Raw genomic sequence first — 16,759 nt, forward strand, 5'->3', positions numbered from 1 at the left:
ATCCTGAATGGGACCGGAAGCCAGTGCAGAGATGCTAGCACAGCAGTAATGTGATCTCGTCTCTTAGTCCCAGTTAAAATTCTAGCTGCAGCATTTTGTATAAGTTGCAGATGAGGTACAACATACCTGAGTACCAGAGAATAGGGCATTACAATAATAAATTCTAGAAGATACAAAAGCACACATCAATCTCTGTATCTAAGTGGGAAAGAATACTTCTCAATTTGGCGATATTTCTTAGATGATAAAAATACATTTTAGTAATATTCCTGATGTGTGTCTCAAAAGAAAGATTTGGGTCGAAGATCACACTCAAATTTCTCATTTCGTCTGCAAGTTCATGAGAGAAGCCACCAAGGAGTAAATCACAACCTGACAATCCTACCAGATTTTCAAGGCGATCAATTAAAACAGAATGATCAATAGTGTCAAACGCAGCACTTTAATCTAATAGTATAAGAACCGAAGGTGTGCCCGTGTCCGAGGATGACAGCACATTAACCACTCTAATAAATGCTGTTTCGGTGCTAAACCCAGACTGATATTTCTGCAATAAATTTGTTAAGTTGCTCGGCAACTACTCTTCTAAAACTATGATGATAGTTTGATTACAATTAATATTCATACATTTAATTGTTTTAATCCTTTTTTTATTTGAAAGAGGAACAAAAGACTTTTCACACACATTGATACAACAGCACATTATGGACGAAGCACAATAAGAGCAGCCACAAGCCATGACTAAGAAAGAACCAAACAATTACAGCTTGATCCCCAGACGGCACTATGGTGGCTACCTGGCAGTGTCAGAATGTCACAATGAATTACAACTGTTTTAAAGGTAGTATTTTTTAGTAATTAAAGGTTTTGGCCTGTGATCTAAATGGCAGAGACTCCCTGGAGCTGAAAATGCATTTAAATTTCAAGAAGAGCCCCAGCATTTAAGTACCACATTTTTTTTTCATTTTTTTTTTTTTTTAAATAACATTACATTACTCTGGGCTCCTGTAATCAGGTGGTGTTCATTTTGATGTCTCCGTCTCTCATCCCCATCCCTTGTAGATTATGTTTCAGGGATTCAACAAAAGTTAGCAAACAGGGTGGCAGCTGTCGATGGTGTTATTGATTAGATATTGCCCTGAGGGCTACAGGAGTGGCCGCCATGCAGGAGGAATATCTTTGGTATTACAGTTTGGTTGTCTGGTTGTCTCCCTTCATCAAAAAAATAAAAACATCCACATGCAAGTGTTCTAACACATGCAGAAGTTTTATCATACTGTTTATTATTGTCCTGCTTTATAGCACAAGGGAGGGTTGCAGCTCGACTCTCAGCGAGCGCTATCGTAGGGACGTTTTGATGTGGGGAAATCCATTCAATCCACGCTCCGTTAGTGAAAGAGATGACCATTTCAGCAGACGTACATGGAGGCTGCAGCGGTATTAAAAACCCAGACACCCAGATAGGCTAATGACCTGCATACCAGCTGAACTTGTTTTTTGCTCAACCCCAGTGAAAGGCCGGCACATATTGATGAATTATGAGCCCTAATGAGATTTCAGTATTGAACAAACAATAAAAAGTTATGTACATCATAGGTTTTGTGGCCTACGGTTTCATGGGTAGTGTTACATCCTTTCAACAACCCCAGTAATATAATATGCAGCTGGTCCTGAAAGGAATGCAAAGGGTTTTGTGCAAGAAATCTGAGAGAAATAGTGCTTCACGTTTGAGTGATAAACAGTGTAATAAGTGCAGTCATCTTGAAGCACGACCAATGTTACACAATACATTCTGCTACACAGTGGAGTTACAAAAAATGAGTTACATACAGTATACCTAGAAGTTAGTAATTCTATATGAGATTACAATTGATTTTATTTTTTTCTTTACATAGCTAAACACACATGGTTGTGGGGAGTTCCCGAGTTTGTCTCAAACACTCAGTAACCACTCATTGAAAATGGATTACAGCAATGTATATAAAAGGTGTTTTTTTGTTTGTTTGTTTTGTTTTTGTTTTTAATAATACTAGGCGGTGATGATTAAGTGTGAGGTCCAGCACATCAAATGAATGCTACAATAGCAACTGCATCTTACTTAGTATATAGGTGCATCATGTAATCATATGCACCTATGTATACTAACGTTAAGATATGGTAAGTAATATTAATGATATTAAAATGTTAATGAATACTTGTTTAAGTTTGTGTGTTAGACTTTATCATTTTATATAATTCACAACTTCAAAGCACTCAGAATTCCAGTTTACTTCAAACCTATCACGTATTAACTTTTTCTAAAATGACCGTGCCCCAGTAGGCCTATTGAAAAACACTGTAATGCCCGACTATAAGTGGGTTCTGACAGGATGGGTGCAAGAATTACCAGGCAGAAATAATATAAAAAATAAATACATAAATAAATAATAACAAAATAATCCTTCTTTGACACTCTTGTGCAATGCCCCCCCCCCTTCTTTAATTTGTTTTTAGTGTTTTGTGTTACAGTAAATATTTTTTAACAGAATGTAATCCTATATCTAATCACACCCATATTTGTAATATTTTGTAAAAAGGGCATTCTGCCACATCTCTCTCATCCATTGCAAGACTCATAGCAGCCTGTAATATTAGTTACATATTTTTCTTCCAAAAAAACATACTTAAAAATAGGGCATTTTAGATAATAAAATAAATAAATAATCTTTATTTTATATAGCGTCTTTCATAGTGGACCACCATCACAAAGCGCTTTACAAGATACGAGACTAGAGTGTGTGAACTATGCATCAGCTGCAGAGTCACTTACAACAACGTCTCACCCAAAAGACTGAGCACAAGGAGGTTAAGTGACTTGCTCAGGGTCACACAATGAGTCAGTAGCTGAGCTGGGATTTGAACCGGGGACCTCCTGGTTACAAGCCTGTTTCTTTAACCACTGGACCACACAGCCATTATTATTATTATTATTATTATTATTATTATTATTATTATTATTATTATTATTATTATTATTATTATTATTATTATTATTATTATTATTATTATTATTATTATTATTATTATTATTATTATTATTATTATTATTATTATTTTCAGAAATATTTACAAGTATTTTGCCCATATAACTGACTTGCTGAATGAAGATTTAATTGATAACTGTAAAAATGCTTTGCGACATGTTTGCTATCACTTTCCCACACGACACAAACCTTCTCTCCTGTGTATGTGGATGAGTATGGGTGGGCCATGTGAGTAATCCAGACCCAATGAGAAACTATCGTCATCTATGGTTGCTAAGCAATAAAAAAAACAATAAAAAAAATATAACATGTCTACTGGCGCTAGAATTTAATGTTGCAGGTGCTATATAAGGTACCCTAGCGCTAGAATCTAGCACCTTAGCGCCAAATTTGCACCCCTGAGCATTTTGCGTGCACGTAACTAGCACATTAATTCTCAGAGCACATTCAATCTCCCGGCAGTCCAGTTGAGTGCAGGGCCCCCTAAAGGGTGGGGGCCCTAGGGGGCCGCCTCGCTCACCTTGCCTTAAGGCTGGCCCTGGCTGTACTACACTGTAGAAGCATTAGAAGACCTATTTCTGGTGTGATTCACGGGGGAGTTAGGGTTCTAATTAACAAAATAATTATGAGGTCAGCAATGAATACTATTTAATTCAATGATTTAACATTTTCCCAGCCTGTTATATGTAAGCAGTAAGCAGTATAACACAGAATGAATGAAGGCCCTACAGGCACTTAATTTATTACTAGTTTTATGGCATTAACAGATTTTGTTTTTCTTTTGCAAACAAAATGGCTGCAGATTTCATGTTGGCTGAATCAAAAGCAAAACCCATAAATTAACTTGTCACCGATATCCCTGGTGGGTTGCCATCAGTTACGGACTTGAACCTTTGGCTTCAGAGCCTCTCCTGATGGCATGTCTTTTTCTTTAAGAGGAAACTATAATCTGTGATTTTTTTTCACCTCAAAGAAGTTCAAAGCACACATTTTGACAGCACTTTATAGTTTGTTGGTACAAGTTGACGAAACGTACAAATGTATTCTGCGAGCGCCCAGCACTCTGAGGACACTGAAATAAATATATGCACCCTCTTTTTTTTTTTTTTAAACAGATTCTTGGCTTTAGCTGTGAGCTGTTTTAGTGAGACGTGTGTTACTTTAGCCTGGTTGCTCATGCAGAATATGCAGTATTTACTGGTGTTGGAAGAGAGGGGGGACCAGTTGACATTAAACACCTGGATGCCACGGCTGTTTGTTTTTATCTATATCTATATATATATATATATAGATATAGATATAGATAGATAGATAGATATATTCAAAAGGGAGCCTTATGCTTCAGCTTTGTTTAATGCCTTGTGTAGACTGAGCTGCCTCTGCCCCTTGACTTTCGATCAAACAAGAGCAGGGAACTACTGCTTTGGCAGGGAGCCATACAGGGCAGTGATCTGTATATATAAAATATAAAAAGCCACCCGTCCATCAGGTGATGTGAGAGCACAGCTGTGAAAATGAGCTGCAGGCAAAAGTTGTTGAAAATCCCTGAAAGTGCTGCACACAACTCTAAACAAGGTGTTTTTTCTCCAGCACCTTCCTCGCCAGAGCTCCCAGTCCCAGCCCAGGCAGCTAGTCAGATTGTTAGCTGCCAAATGAAAAATTTATGAACTTGTACAGCAAAGGATTGTTCCAGCGCTCATTTTATCCATTTCCGCGAGGCTCTTGAAGGCTCTGTTTGACATGTATAGCCAGTACGCTCTTCACACTATCTCACTTTTTCTAAATGCTCTATTTTTTTTGTTATTATTCAATAAATGTATTTTTGCTAGAGGGTGGCAATGGATTTTATTATAAAGATCCACTATGAAGCATCTAAGATCCCAAAGAGATGTCTAATGATATCGCACAAACACAGTAATTGCGGTTAAAAACAAAATCCATTATTTAAAAAATCCTGAAGATGAGATGTGTGAGGCTGTGTCTTCAGGAGATAGTGTACAGAATTGCATTGTATGGATAAATATTAGCAGCAGTGAACTGTTGATAAATGATGGAAGCGTGGCAAACATGTGGCATAATACTAATTTTGACATCAGTGTTGTGCTTGTATTTAAATTGTATCTTACAGCAATAACCTGCTATGAACTTTGGGATATGAATATGTTCCTTTGACCAATCAGACCTCATAACCATAATAGAAATACCATTTTGTGTTTTTATTTATCTGTGATGTTTTACTGAGAATATGGCCTTGATTAATTTGTGATGTTAAGGTCTGCACTTTCTTAATTGATGGTTTAAGTTCCTCTTTTTTTACACAGATTAAAAATGTGTGTGTATATATATATAAAATTACCAATAAATCTACTTCTTTGAAGGGCAACAACTTTATTGTTTATCACACGTCTGAGAAAAAAAGAAAATCTATATTAAAGCTGCTTAAATATATGGGCTTAGGGCTCAATGAGTGCTTTTTGACACCTGGATTACATAATTGTGGCAATATAAAGACACAAATAATATAGAATTAGACCATGCATCGTATTTATGGATGCAGTCCTCCATAGTTTTGACATTCTTTACATGTTAATAAATTCCAAATAATAAGAATGCGAATAATACATGTGATACAGCTATGTGGGATTATGAAAAATAAACATTTCTCACTGGGACAAAGAAGATCAATGTAGGAGTCCTGTGAAGCAGGTCCATCATTTGCAGGGAAGATATTTTGTGTGCCACTAGATTCCCACTGTATTGATGGGGCTTTCGATTGTATTGGAAGCATGACATTGGCATTGTATTTATTTACTGTTGACAGATCCGCTATGGTTCTTTAGATAACATGCCCTGCCACCAGACTGCACATCCTGCACGTTGTACAATTCAATGCCTTGAACTGTTTTATTGACTACCAGAATGTGAACTGGGCTAACACCTTTTCTACAGTTCATCTAGCAAACAGAATGTAACTTTGAACTTTTCTGAAAGGATTCGAAATGCCTGCAGCCTGTTCTGCAAAAAGAATTGCATTTTGGAAACTCTTATTTAGAATTTTAGGCATCAATTTGGCTGTTTGCTTTCCATAACCGGTAGCTTAGTAGTTGACAATTATTTTATTCAGATCAATTGAACTCTGCATTGATGAGTCAAAAAAAGAAAAAAACATTTTTATAAAGGTATCACGATTTGTCAGCTGACTTAGCATTGTACAGATCACACAGAGAAAAGCTTGCTTTGACAGGTAAAGTACTCTTGATAACAACAACAAAAAAAAAGCTATTTTTTTAAGTTTTATTGAAATTACACGCAGAAAGAAAAGATTACTTAAACAGCAGTACTACTAAACAACCTCAAAGCTTAAGGTGAGTGTGTGGATGGATGGTAGTTTGTCTATCAGTCAAATCATTTGTGAATACATTGATCTGGCTGACGTTCTTTGGTTGTTGCCCTGTTTCTAGTTATTCCCAGGTTCTCTTTTCTGAAACAGGTCAGACAGCGATTGATTTTTATTTGTTTTATTGGCCTTCTAGAATAAAAAGTGGTGTACTTTTTAAAGCAGTCAAGAAAATGGTGTACATTTGTGCGTCAAAGCAGTGTCTCTGTGTGTGGGTGCGTGTGTGTGTGTGTCTGTGTGTGTTTGAGCGTGCAGTAGTCAAACCCCTTGTCTTCACTACCTTCAGACCAAATAGGAGGGGGTCTGGGGCTGAGTATTGCACACAACAAGCCCTCACATTGTGGAGGTGTGTAGCTGCCCTCATTATAGCTGGTAATAAGGGGTGCTGAAAAACTGCTGGAAAAAATATATATTTTAAATTTTAATAATGCTGGTACGATTTGGTAAATCTTTCCTGACAGAAAAGTCCTCATTATTTTTATCTGTCTGTGAGGGGTTTCTTTCTACCACCTCCCCTGTTAAACTTGGGACTTTTGTGTTTCTTTTATCAGTTTTTCAGCTGAATTTATACTGCTTTTTTCCCTTTCTCAGAATGCATTGCATATTATGTCTTTTATCCCTTTACCTTTATCAAATTAATCATTTTCTAAAAATAAATATACCAAAAACAGAAAATGTAGTGATTTTAGTTATGATAACTACTACAAGTGACTAAGAAAGTTGTGTAGAGTTTTTCAATAGGTTTTGAATAGTAACCCTCTGAATGTCATGTATCATGCTGTTGAGTTGAATTTGAGTGAACCCAGATTGCTTTTTTGATGTTTATTCCACGTCCGGTCAGTGCATTGCACTTCTGCATGTTGGATAGCAGGAATGAGATGAGACTTCAGAAGTTAAGAGGAGTTTTTATTTTGGGTCTGCATTTGGTCTAATTAGGATAAATGCTTTTAATTATTGGTGTTAATTGGGGCCTGTGAAATCAGGCGACAGTGTTTTATTTCCTTTAACTTCATTTAGTTGTAGGGCATGTAAACTTGGGCTTATCTCTCATTTTCATATTGCCATATTGGCCTATTTTCTGACTCTGTTTAGTCAACCCTCTTCTTTAGATAGTCACAGTTCCTATTGGCAGGGTGTAAAGCAATAAATACCAATAGAGTTTATACCATTATGCATACCAACTCATTAGTGACTGCTGGGTAGCGATTGGGTTCCAGTATATAATAGGTTGACATTTACAAGCTGCCTGTTGACTTTTTTTTCCAGCACATTTGATACATTTTACATACAGTTCTATACATACATATATTAATATACAAACGGGGCAAAATATTTTTAGTATAAACAAGCAACTGAAATAAATATCCACAAAAAGGAACTGAAAATATATCAATAATTCATTGATACTCCCTGACTCTCACTGCAAGCCACAAATAATAGGCTTAAAACAATAACAAAAAAAAATTGAAAAAAATGTGCTCCCTTGCGCACAAATCCTGCTTGTTTTTGAGTATACAGTAGTACCTTAGACTGAGGGTCACAAACGTCACACAGATTGAGATATAATGAGCAAAGCAAAGCATTATTGTACAGTCAAGGCGATGGTTCCCATTCTGAGCTACCCTGCCTATTAAAGGGTAAAGGTTAATTCTGCTTACAATGTGTCACGAGTGTATAATTTTTCATACACTTCAGCATTGCTTCAACGTTACTCACTTTTTAACCCTTTTTACATTAGAATTAGGGCTGCCTTGGGGCCCTCCTATGGGATGGTTGTCAGGCCAGCTGTACTGGAAGCATATTCATTCACATTACTGTAGACAGGCATGTGGGACTTCACTGGAGAGATGCACTGTTAATCCACTCCACTGCTGTTGTAATTTTTATTGAAAAGATTTGCATGCTGTTAACTGCATATTTTAAATGTTTTGTTCATTCAAATAATTTCGTGCATAGACCAGCAATTGGATTACACCCTTAAAATTAATTTAGTGATTATTGCTCAGAAAATAACATTTCTGTGCCGGAGCCAGAAGGGTAGCAGTATCTTATTGTGTTGGATGATTTCATATCACTTGAACATAAAACCCATGAAGTACAACATTGAAAAAGAGGTGGTCTTCTTTTAAAATAGTCTGATTCTGGTCAGATGATAGAAACTGAATATGTTTATTTCTTCTATATGTCATTCATACACACTAAAATGTGACTGGTGGGTAGTCTTTGTGTTCTTTACCAAGACAGAGGGCCAGCATTGTTGAATATTGACCACAACTGCATGACTTGTTATTTCTAGCCCTACAGAATGGAGTATCTAGGAAAATGCCAAACATGTCAGCAAATGTTTAGCTGCTCTGTGTCTGTAGCGGGTTGGTAATACCAAGCAGTTACTAGTTAAGCAGTGCTATAAACGCATGATCTTGCATTGTAAATGGAAACGCACAGGTCTCTATGCTGTAGCACAGCAAGTCTGACACGTGGGGAGTAAAAGAGGGATGTTTTCCTACTTACTGAAGGGTCAGAGATTCATGCCTGCTGCTGAGTGCTGAAGTCTGTGCCCATGCATTACAGATCTGACAATGGCGAGATTCTTCTATGGAAAATATTCAGGGCCACATTAGAGGCATAAGCATGGCCTAGCGGCTGAAGGCAGGAAATCCCAGCTCAGCTGCTAAATTGCGGCGCGACCCTGGGGGGAACAAGTCACTCTCCCTCCTTGTGCACCAGTCCACTCAGCTGTAAAATTGGTACCAGCAGGACCCCACTGCAATGAGAAGTGGCATCTTTATTGAGCAACACTGGATTGGTAACATGCTGATTGTATCTGAGGCATTGCTTGTATGCTTTCATTGCTCAGATGAACTCTGCACAGCCGTTGTGTACAAAATGAAAGTCTGAAATGCTTTACACAACAAGCGGAAAGGTAAGCCAGAGCTACATTTTTAGTTTAAGATTAAAATTACAGGTGGTAACTCTAAATGAAGACCTTGATGGACTGTTGAGAGAATCAAAACAAGCTATAGAGCTGTCTTGTGCATCCCCACTAAAAAACAAAAAAGCATGCTCGTTAAAATGATCTTTGAACTAAACAGATTATGAATGTGTTTCACATAATGAGTGATGCAGGGATCGAAAGCAGTTTTGTTCTTGGCTTTAGTGTTACGAGTGGAGCAGGCGGATGAGTTAGACCAGTGTGTGAGTGATGAATGATGGTAACTCGGGCCATTCATCTCCTGCTTAGAAAGTGGACACAGACACTGAAGCAGTTTAGCAGAAGACATGTCAGCAAACGTGATCGTTTTGTAATCTGTCAAGAGGATAGAGAGCTGGCCTTTTTTGTGTCTCACTGGGGAGTAACCTCTTGAGATGTCAGACATGTTTCTGTTGTTGTTGTTGTTGGTTTTCACACCAACAGTCTTTTGCTATTTATTTTCAGTTCAAAAGAAAACTTGTGTTAGTGTTGTTAGGCTTTTAGGATGGCTTAAAACCTAGAAAGCGATTTGTCAATGTTGGACTGCCTTATAAAATGTCTTACTCCTGTTGAATTTATCAAAGTTTACAAACACTTAATTTAAAAGTCTTGGAAGATAAATACAATATTGTGGTGCGTCTATCAGGTTTGCCTTTTTATTCTTAATATTTTATTTAAAAATAACAATCTACAGTAATAGTGGAAAGTGCCTGAGCTGATGTGATTGTTCCATTAGGGTTGTAACCAAATGCTTTTGCTAGATAGGAAATATCTGTAATTTGAAGTAGCCTTCTACATGGTAAACTAAAAAGGTCATACACTCAAAACCATGTCTTGACGAAATGTATTAAATATAGAAATGCTGAAAAGGCCTACTGTATAAGGGATTTTCACTTTGAAATAATAATTAAAATAAATAAATAAATTATGTAGAAAGCCAGTGTTGTTCATTAATTTTCTAACTTCTAGGTGCCATACTTTTTTCCACATTCCAATAAAAATGTAACTCTTGTTCATTGGGGTAAACAATTGTGGTGAAGTGTTTATTACAAAATCTTTATTTGTTCTGCTTAGATATATTTTAACCGTAAACTATGGTAAATGCATAGTATAAACAAGTGAAAAGCATAAAGAACTGCAAAATTACTGTGCAATTTACCAGAGCAAACTTTTTTTCCTAATATTCATCATAATATTCATCTTGTTCCCAGTATCAGGCTTAGAATATTTAAACTGGGAAGGTTTCGGGTTCTGGGTTCTGGATTGTGGAGAATGTCACACTTGATTCTAATGACACGTGATATATTGAAGAATGTATAGATAGCCACTAAAACAGATGTATGTGAGTGGGTTAGCTCTTAAGATTGTTACAGTGATTAACCATGACTTCTTTTTTTGTTTTGTTACAGGATCATCCAGAATCGGATCTTGATGTTTATTCTGGGTGTTATCATCCTTTTCACCGTTGTGCTGGCTATTTATTTTTCTGTCAGAGGTCTCTGATTCTTCTCAACCCCCTGCGTGATTAATAGCGACAAAGCATTTGTTCAGAGTAATTAGGACAGATTGGTCACATGAATCATTTTCTTGCACTGACAGACCTCTCCTCCCAAGCACACATTGACTCAGGTGCAGGCAGTGAATGCAGTGTTTTATTAGGGGCTTTATTTCTTTGCATGGAATCTTTTTTTTCTTCTGTGTAGGAATCTGGTAGGAGTTTTTGAAGGTGCAGGTATGCAGTGATGCGTTATCATTGAACTCGTTTTTTTTGTACATTTTGTGTTTTGCATGTATTTAAGTAAAAAAAAAAAAAAAAAAAAATCTTATTTTTTTGCGTGTCGTTTTAGGATGTCGCTATTAACAACAGCCACTTATAGACAGACTATGCTACTTTCCCAAGTCTAAAAAAATGTTTCGCTCAGCTTGACTTTAATTCTTAAAATTAGGAATAAGTGTGAAATAGTATTGCATTCCAATTAATTGCTGTTAGAAAATGCTGTAGATAAAATACAGCCACAGTATAAATTCTATTCATGAACGTTAACATGCCAGTAAATTCATTGTCCAGTCATTACTGCATGTGGTTCTTCACTCACAATTAGCGAACAATGTTTGTCATTTTACAAACAGACCAATGTAAAGTGTAGTATTTGGTGCAGTATCAGTAATTGATTAAATAAATTGTAATAACAGAAAGACATGCATCCAATCCAAACATTGTAATAATTTTTAACACTGTTTAAACTCCCTGTTTACATAGTGTCTTTGGAAAAAACATTTGAACTGTGAAAGGGTTCAATCTGATGGTAACTGGACCAAATAAAAACGTACGTTTGTACGTTTCATTATTAAAATATGTTTTATAGTTAATATTGCAATAAGTACCCCCAAGTGATTGAATATTTATGTAATTTATTATTAGTGATATACATTATACATCATCACAGATTGTGTACTCTGTGTAAACACTGTGTAAATAAGTCTGTACAGACGTAACAGCTTGTATGTAAATGGATACTGTTTATATTATGTTTATGCTGAACATTTTAATTATTTTTTTATGTTCATGAAGATAAAGATGATCTAGACGCTGAATAAAAATAACAAATGTATCAAATTATGAAATCTTACAGGCAATAAAAAGTTACTAACATTTTAAACTCAAAGTGTGTGTGTGTGTGTGTGTGAGACGGAGGGGAGAGGTGGGGTGTGTGTTTGTGTGTGTGTGAGACGGAGGGGAGAGGTGGGGTGTGTGTTTGTGTGTGTGTGTGTGTGTGTGTGTGTGTGAGACGGAGGGGAGAGGTGGTGTGTGTGTGTGTGTGTGTGTGTGTGTGTGTGTGTGTGAGACGGAGGGGAGAGGTGGGGGGGGGTGTAACCAAGCTGACATCATTGTGGTGTCTGATAGGGAAGGTCATTTGCTATTCTGTTTAAGGCTGGCCGAATTGTCTTATTTTGGAACCAGCTTGGTAGGGGGCTTGCTTTGCTGCTGCTTCAGAGCACTGAGCTTCAAAGGCTCAAATTAATGGCGAACAAAATTGTGCAGCTCTGTCCATCCCATGCGGGGCAAACCCGTTGAGAGTTATCATTAAGTTGAGGAATAATAAGAAAGAAAAATCCTGCCAGTTTGAGAAACCTCATCAGATAATGACCTCAGTGATTGGGTTTTCATTACCAAACAGCATTGAGAGGTTGTCTGCCCCAGAAAAAAGCAGCTGTGTGTGTGTGTGTGTGTGTGTGAGCTGTACTTTTTTATTTCCTTCTCTAAACCTGTCAGATCATCTCAGTATTTTAAATCCTAGGAAAAAACAGCGTGGCTGCCGCTGTATTTGAAGTTGTAATGGTGTCAAAAAGTCACGACTGACTGACAGCCGTCAGTCCCAGAGGAGCTCATTAAATCATAAAAACTTGACAAGGAAATAATTGAGCATCACCGGCAACTTGGCGCCTGTTTTAGATGTTTTTATTTTCTTATATTATTAGTCCCCACTATTATGTTCATTAAGAAATTGCATTAAACAACTCTGAGGGGGCTAATGATTTGTTTATATCTCCTTTGTATTATTTAAACATTGGCTGTGTCATGTGGTACCCTGGCAGACTCTCGCTATCATCTGGTTGATTTTTTTTTTCTCCCACTTGGAGCTGCGGGTGCCTTTGGAATATGAAATAGATTATTCATTACCCTCCTCCTTGCGACTGATTTGGTTTCATGTAGCATCTTCCATGGAGAAAGATGAAAACTTGTCAAAAATAGGTTATATCTTATTCTAAGGGGCAACAATAGCAGCAGGTACAGGCACACTTTAATATTTAATGAAGGGTGATGTTAACCCCTATAAGTGACTTTAGCTGTGAGTAACATACAAGTGCTGTAGAGAAAATAATTACTCTTCATTTGCAACCTGGACCGTATGCATTTATCTCTGCAATACTGCTGAATGTGTATCGGAGATTGCTGGGTGATTAAATTTCAGAGCATAAATATTGAGGGGTTTTTCACACATTTATCAGTCACTTATTGTAAACAAGCATAAACATGGCCTGCTTTAGTAGTATTCTTCCTTTGAATTTAAACTATAGATATTATTTTATGATTGTCTATAAAATGTGTATATTAATTATTGTTTAACAAGAAGACAATATGCTGTATGCTAAAGACAAGATATGTTTAAGCCATGAAATGTGAAGCCTGCTTGCCGACCTTTCTTTATTTTGATTTGTTTTTATTATGACTTGCCTTTAATACATTCAACCAGAGGAAATAGAGAGAGATCACTGACTTTGCCATAGCTTTTAAAAAAAGAAAACAATTGAACCAAATCATTCAGAATCCTGATGTAACTAATAAACAAAGATTTAACAGTCGGGTCTTTTGGAATAGGTCAATTATGATGAATCATGTGTAAAAAAAACACAATGATTGTAGCGACATCCCCATCATTCCCTGTAATCCACAGCTTTTGATGTCATTAGAAAGCAACCTCAAAACAAAACTCACGCCGGACAGATCCAGGTGCGCTGGACAGGTGAGGAAACCCGCGCCCTCATCCAAATTATAACAGATGTGGACGTGATGGAGAGCTTGGATCGGCCTCATCAGAGGAATGTAAACATACACACACCAGTGCTGAATGCTCTGACTGAAATTGGCATACAGCTTTCCATCCTGCAGGTGCGAGATAAGTTTAACAAACTTAAATACTCGTACCTGCAGGAGGCAAATCGGCTGCATCAGTCCGGGGAGCATATCATCCCTAATATTTAGTTTACTCTTACTGTATATGCATGAGTGTTGTACACCTTTAGAATGAGGATTGTAGTTTGAATCTTTATAATATTACAAGACATCCACGTTCTATTGTAATGTGTGTGTTTTAAGCAGACTCTGTGCCTGTCAGTTTTACCGCAGCTGTACACCCCTGACCAGCACAGTTACTGGCTTCTCCGACTGCTTCTGAAGAAGACGTAGTGGTCCCTGAGGAAGAACCTCTGGTGCAGCGGCAGGGAGGGGAGGGACCAGCGGATGTACAGGAACATCAGGATGTGGACCCCGAATACATTGCCATCAACTCTGTACTCTGCTGCTGTAGCCAGCTTGTGAATTGCCAGACCCACTCTGTTCTGCAACGGCACAGGTGTACGGACTTGTATTACTGGGGGCTCCATATCTACCCTCACAAGATCAAACGTAGCTCTAGTGACCCGAAAAGTTTCAATCCACTGTTCATCTGAGAAAGACAGATGGAGCACAACCTCCTCCTACCAGACAGAGGGTCGATGCTGCACCCACATTTGTCTTTCCTGTCTATATACAGGATACAGAGGTCTGTATATAGGGATGAACTGATTGAGGGTGCCTGCGAAAAAGACATGAGAGCAACATTGCACAATCCCTTTCCTGAGTACACTGAATACCCCCCCCACACAAAATCTACATTTATGGACTAGTTTAATGAAATTTTACTTTTAGATGTTCCACAAACACACACACACACACGAATATAAATTCTAAGCAGTAAAACTTGTACTTGGTAGAATTATATTTGATATAATTTTGTGTGTGTGTGTTGGAAAGGTAACCAGACAAACAAGTAGCTAATGCTCAGCGTAATTCAGAATGTGCGCGACAACACATGAATTAATTCCTCTTGTTAAATGTTTTTATCTTCATGGCAACGCGTGAAGCTCTCCTAACAATATTCAGAGTCGTTCTTTTCCTACTTAGTAAGCAGACACGGACATTTAAATATCCCCTCCCCTAAATGAATATGAAATGAGTAATCTGCATTGGTACGGACGATTTTGTTTCCTAAATCAGAACTGCATAGCAAAGCATTTTCTGAAAGGTAGGTTAACACATTGTGTGGAAAACTGTCATGACTTGTGCATGTAAACGACGTCAGTGATATAGACCCCTGGTACATTGTCTTTCTACTATATACAGCTGTGGCCAAATGTTTTGCATCACCTGGACATCACTTAAAACAAAATAACTATATGTGAACATAACTTTATTTAAATGTTCTCTAACAAACTCTCTAAAGATGCTGAACATGGAATTTCATTCCTTAACATTGTTACATCCTGATGAATGAATAAGCTCATGTAGACTCCCTTGGGTGACGTACTGGGGAGAGCAAGTCAAGGAGTCCCTAGTGTTGCTTCCAGGCAGTTAAATATTAATGGCCTTTAGGCCAATCACAGAGCTTCTGTTCACTTTCTCAGGGCAGGAAATGGAATGTGATTCATACAGTGCCCCTCCGGATTGGCATGCAGGCTCAAGTGAATGAGTGGTTCAGAGGTAACAAATATATATGAGGTCCTTTTATTCTTTCACTGTTATAATAAAAGACAAGTGTAATAAAGCTATGAAAGAAGTCTTATACTCTGCAAAGGTTGTGTAAAGCATGGTCATTGGTCATGACTGGAGGTTCAGCTTGTATATGTATGTTTTATATGTTCAGCGCAACACAATATACAACTTTTGTACGTTTCAAGGTTTTTGATCGCCCAGGTGAATAGACACTCTATAGACATTGATTTTTTCCCTCACAATGACTCTTGGATTACCTATTTCTCATTCATTTTTAAAGACAACTCATGAGATTTTACAGCAATTCCTCCCAACCTTCTAATATCAAAATCCCTCCTTGACCCTGAAAATTGTAATTCTGCTATAGATCACAGCTGCTGAATATTACCTTTTACTGAAGCGGTTAAATAAAAGATGTCCAAATCACTGGATCCCGCAGGCCACGACAAAAATTCTAATTGGAACAGCATGGAGCCCGAGCTCCGCTGGAACATCTTCTGATGCATCTCTTACATTTGGAGAAGAGTAAAAACAAAACTGATTGAACTGGAGTTTGAGTAAATATATAGAAAAATAAATAATATAACGCAGAAGCAGTAGAATGCATAGATTTTTCTATAGTACTTTTATTTTTATTTGCATTCAAGAGCTAAGTTTCGGAAACATTAAAGTCCCCATTTCTAAACAACATAGTTGTAGCCTGATCTAAACAAAAACTTCTTTAGGTAAAGTAAACATCCATCTAAGAAACCATATGCTGTTGACTTTTGTAAATATATCTTAAGGACACAAGTAAGAGTTTGTGTGCTGGTTATCGTGATGTTTGTACTGTATTCTTCTATTTCTATTCTAGACATATATCATCAAGAATTTGATTGGAATATGTTTCCTGAATCTGTTCAGTGGTATAGTGTTAACCATTTTTCAGCAATGTGCCAAAGATCTTGTTGATTACGCTGTCCTGGATACACCCAGGAAGACCAAAATAATTTGTTTTTGTAAAACATTTTAAGAAAACTCCCCTATTGTTCTACGTCAATCTTTTGAGTGAGGCT

The 16,759-nt window shown here is 37.3% G+C and overlaps 1 protein-coding gene across 7 annotated transcripts in view; it reads left to right on the forward strand.

The window, feature by feature from the left end:
- The window catches only part of vti1a (vesicle transport through interaction with t-SNAREs 1A), a 104,738-nt gene extending 92,687 nt beyond the window's left edge, over nt 1-12,051 (forward strand). For all 7 annotated transcript variants that reach the window (XM_034031362.3, XM_034031357.3, XM_034031358.3 and 4 more), the window contains one exon: nt 10,801-12,051. Coding sequence is in view for 4 of the 7 variants with exons in the window: in XM_034031357.3 (XP_033887248.2) it covers nt 10,801-10,894 (94 nt within the window). In the remaining 3 variants the exon portion in view is untranslated. The remainder of the gene's footprint in view (nt 1-10,800) is intronic.
- The last annotated feature ends 4,708 nt before the right edge of the window (nt 12,052-16,759 follow it).

Source organism: Acipenser ruthenus, chromosome 13 (assembly GCF_902713425.1).
Source record: "Acipenser ruthenus chromosome 13, fAciRut3.2 maternal haplotype, whole genome shotgun sequence".
Classification (NCBI taxonomy): Eukaryota; Metazoa; Chordata; class Actinopteri; order Acipenseriformes; family Acipenseridae; genus Acipenser; species Acipenser ruthenus.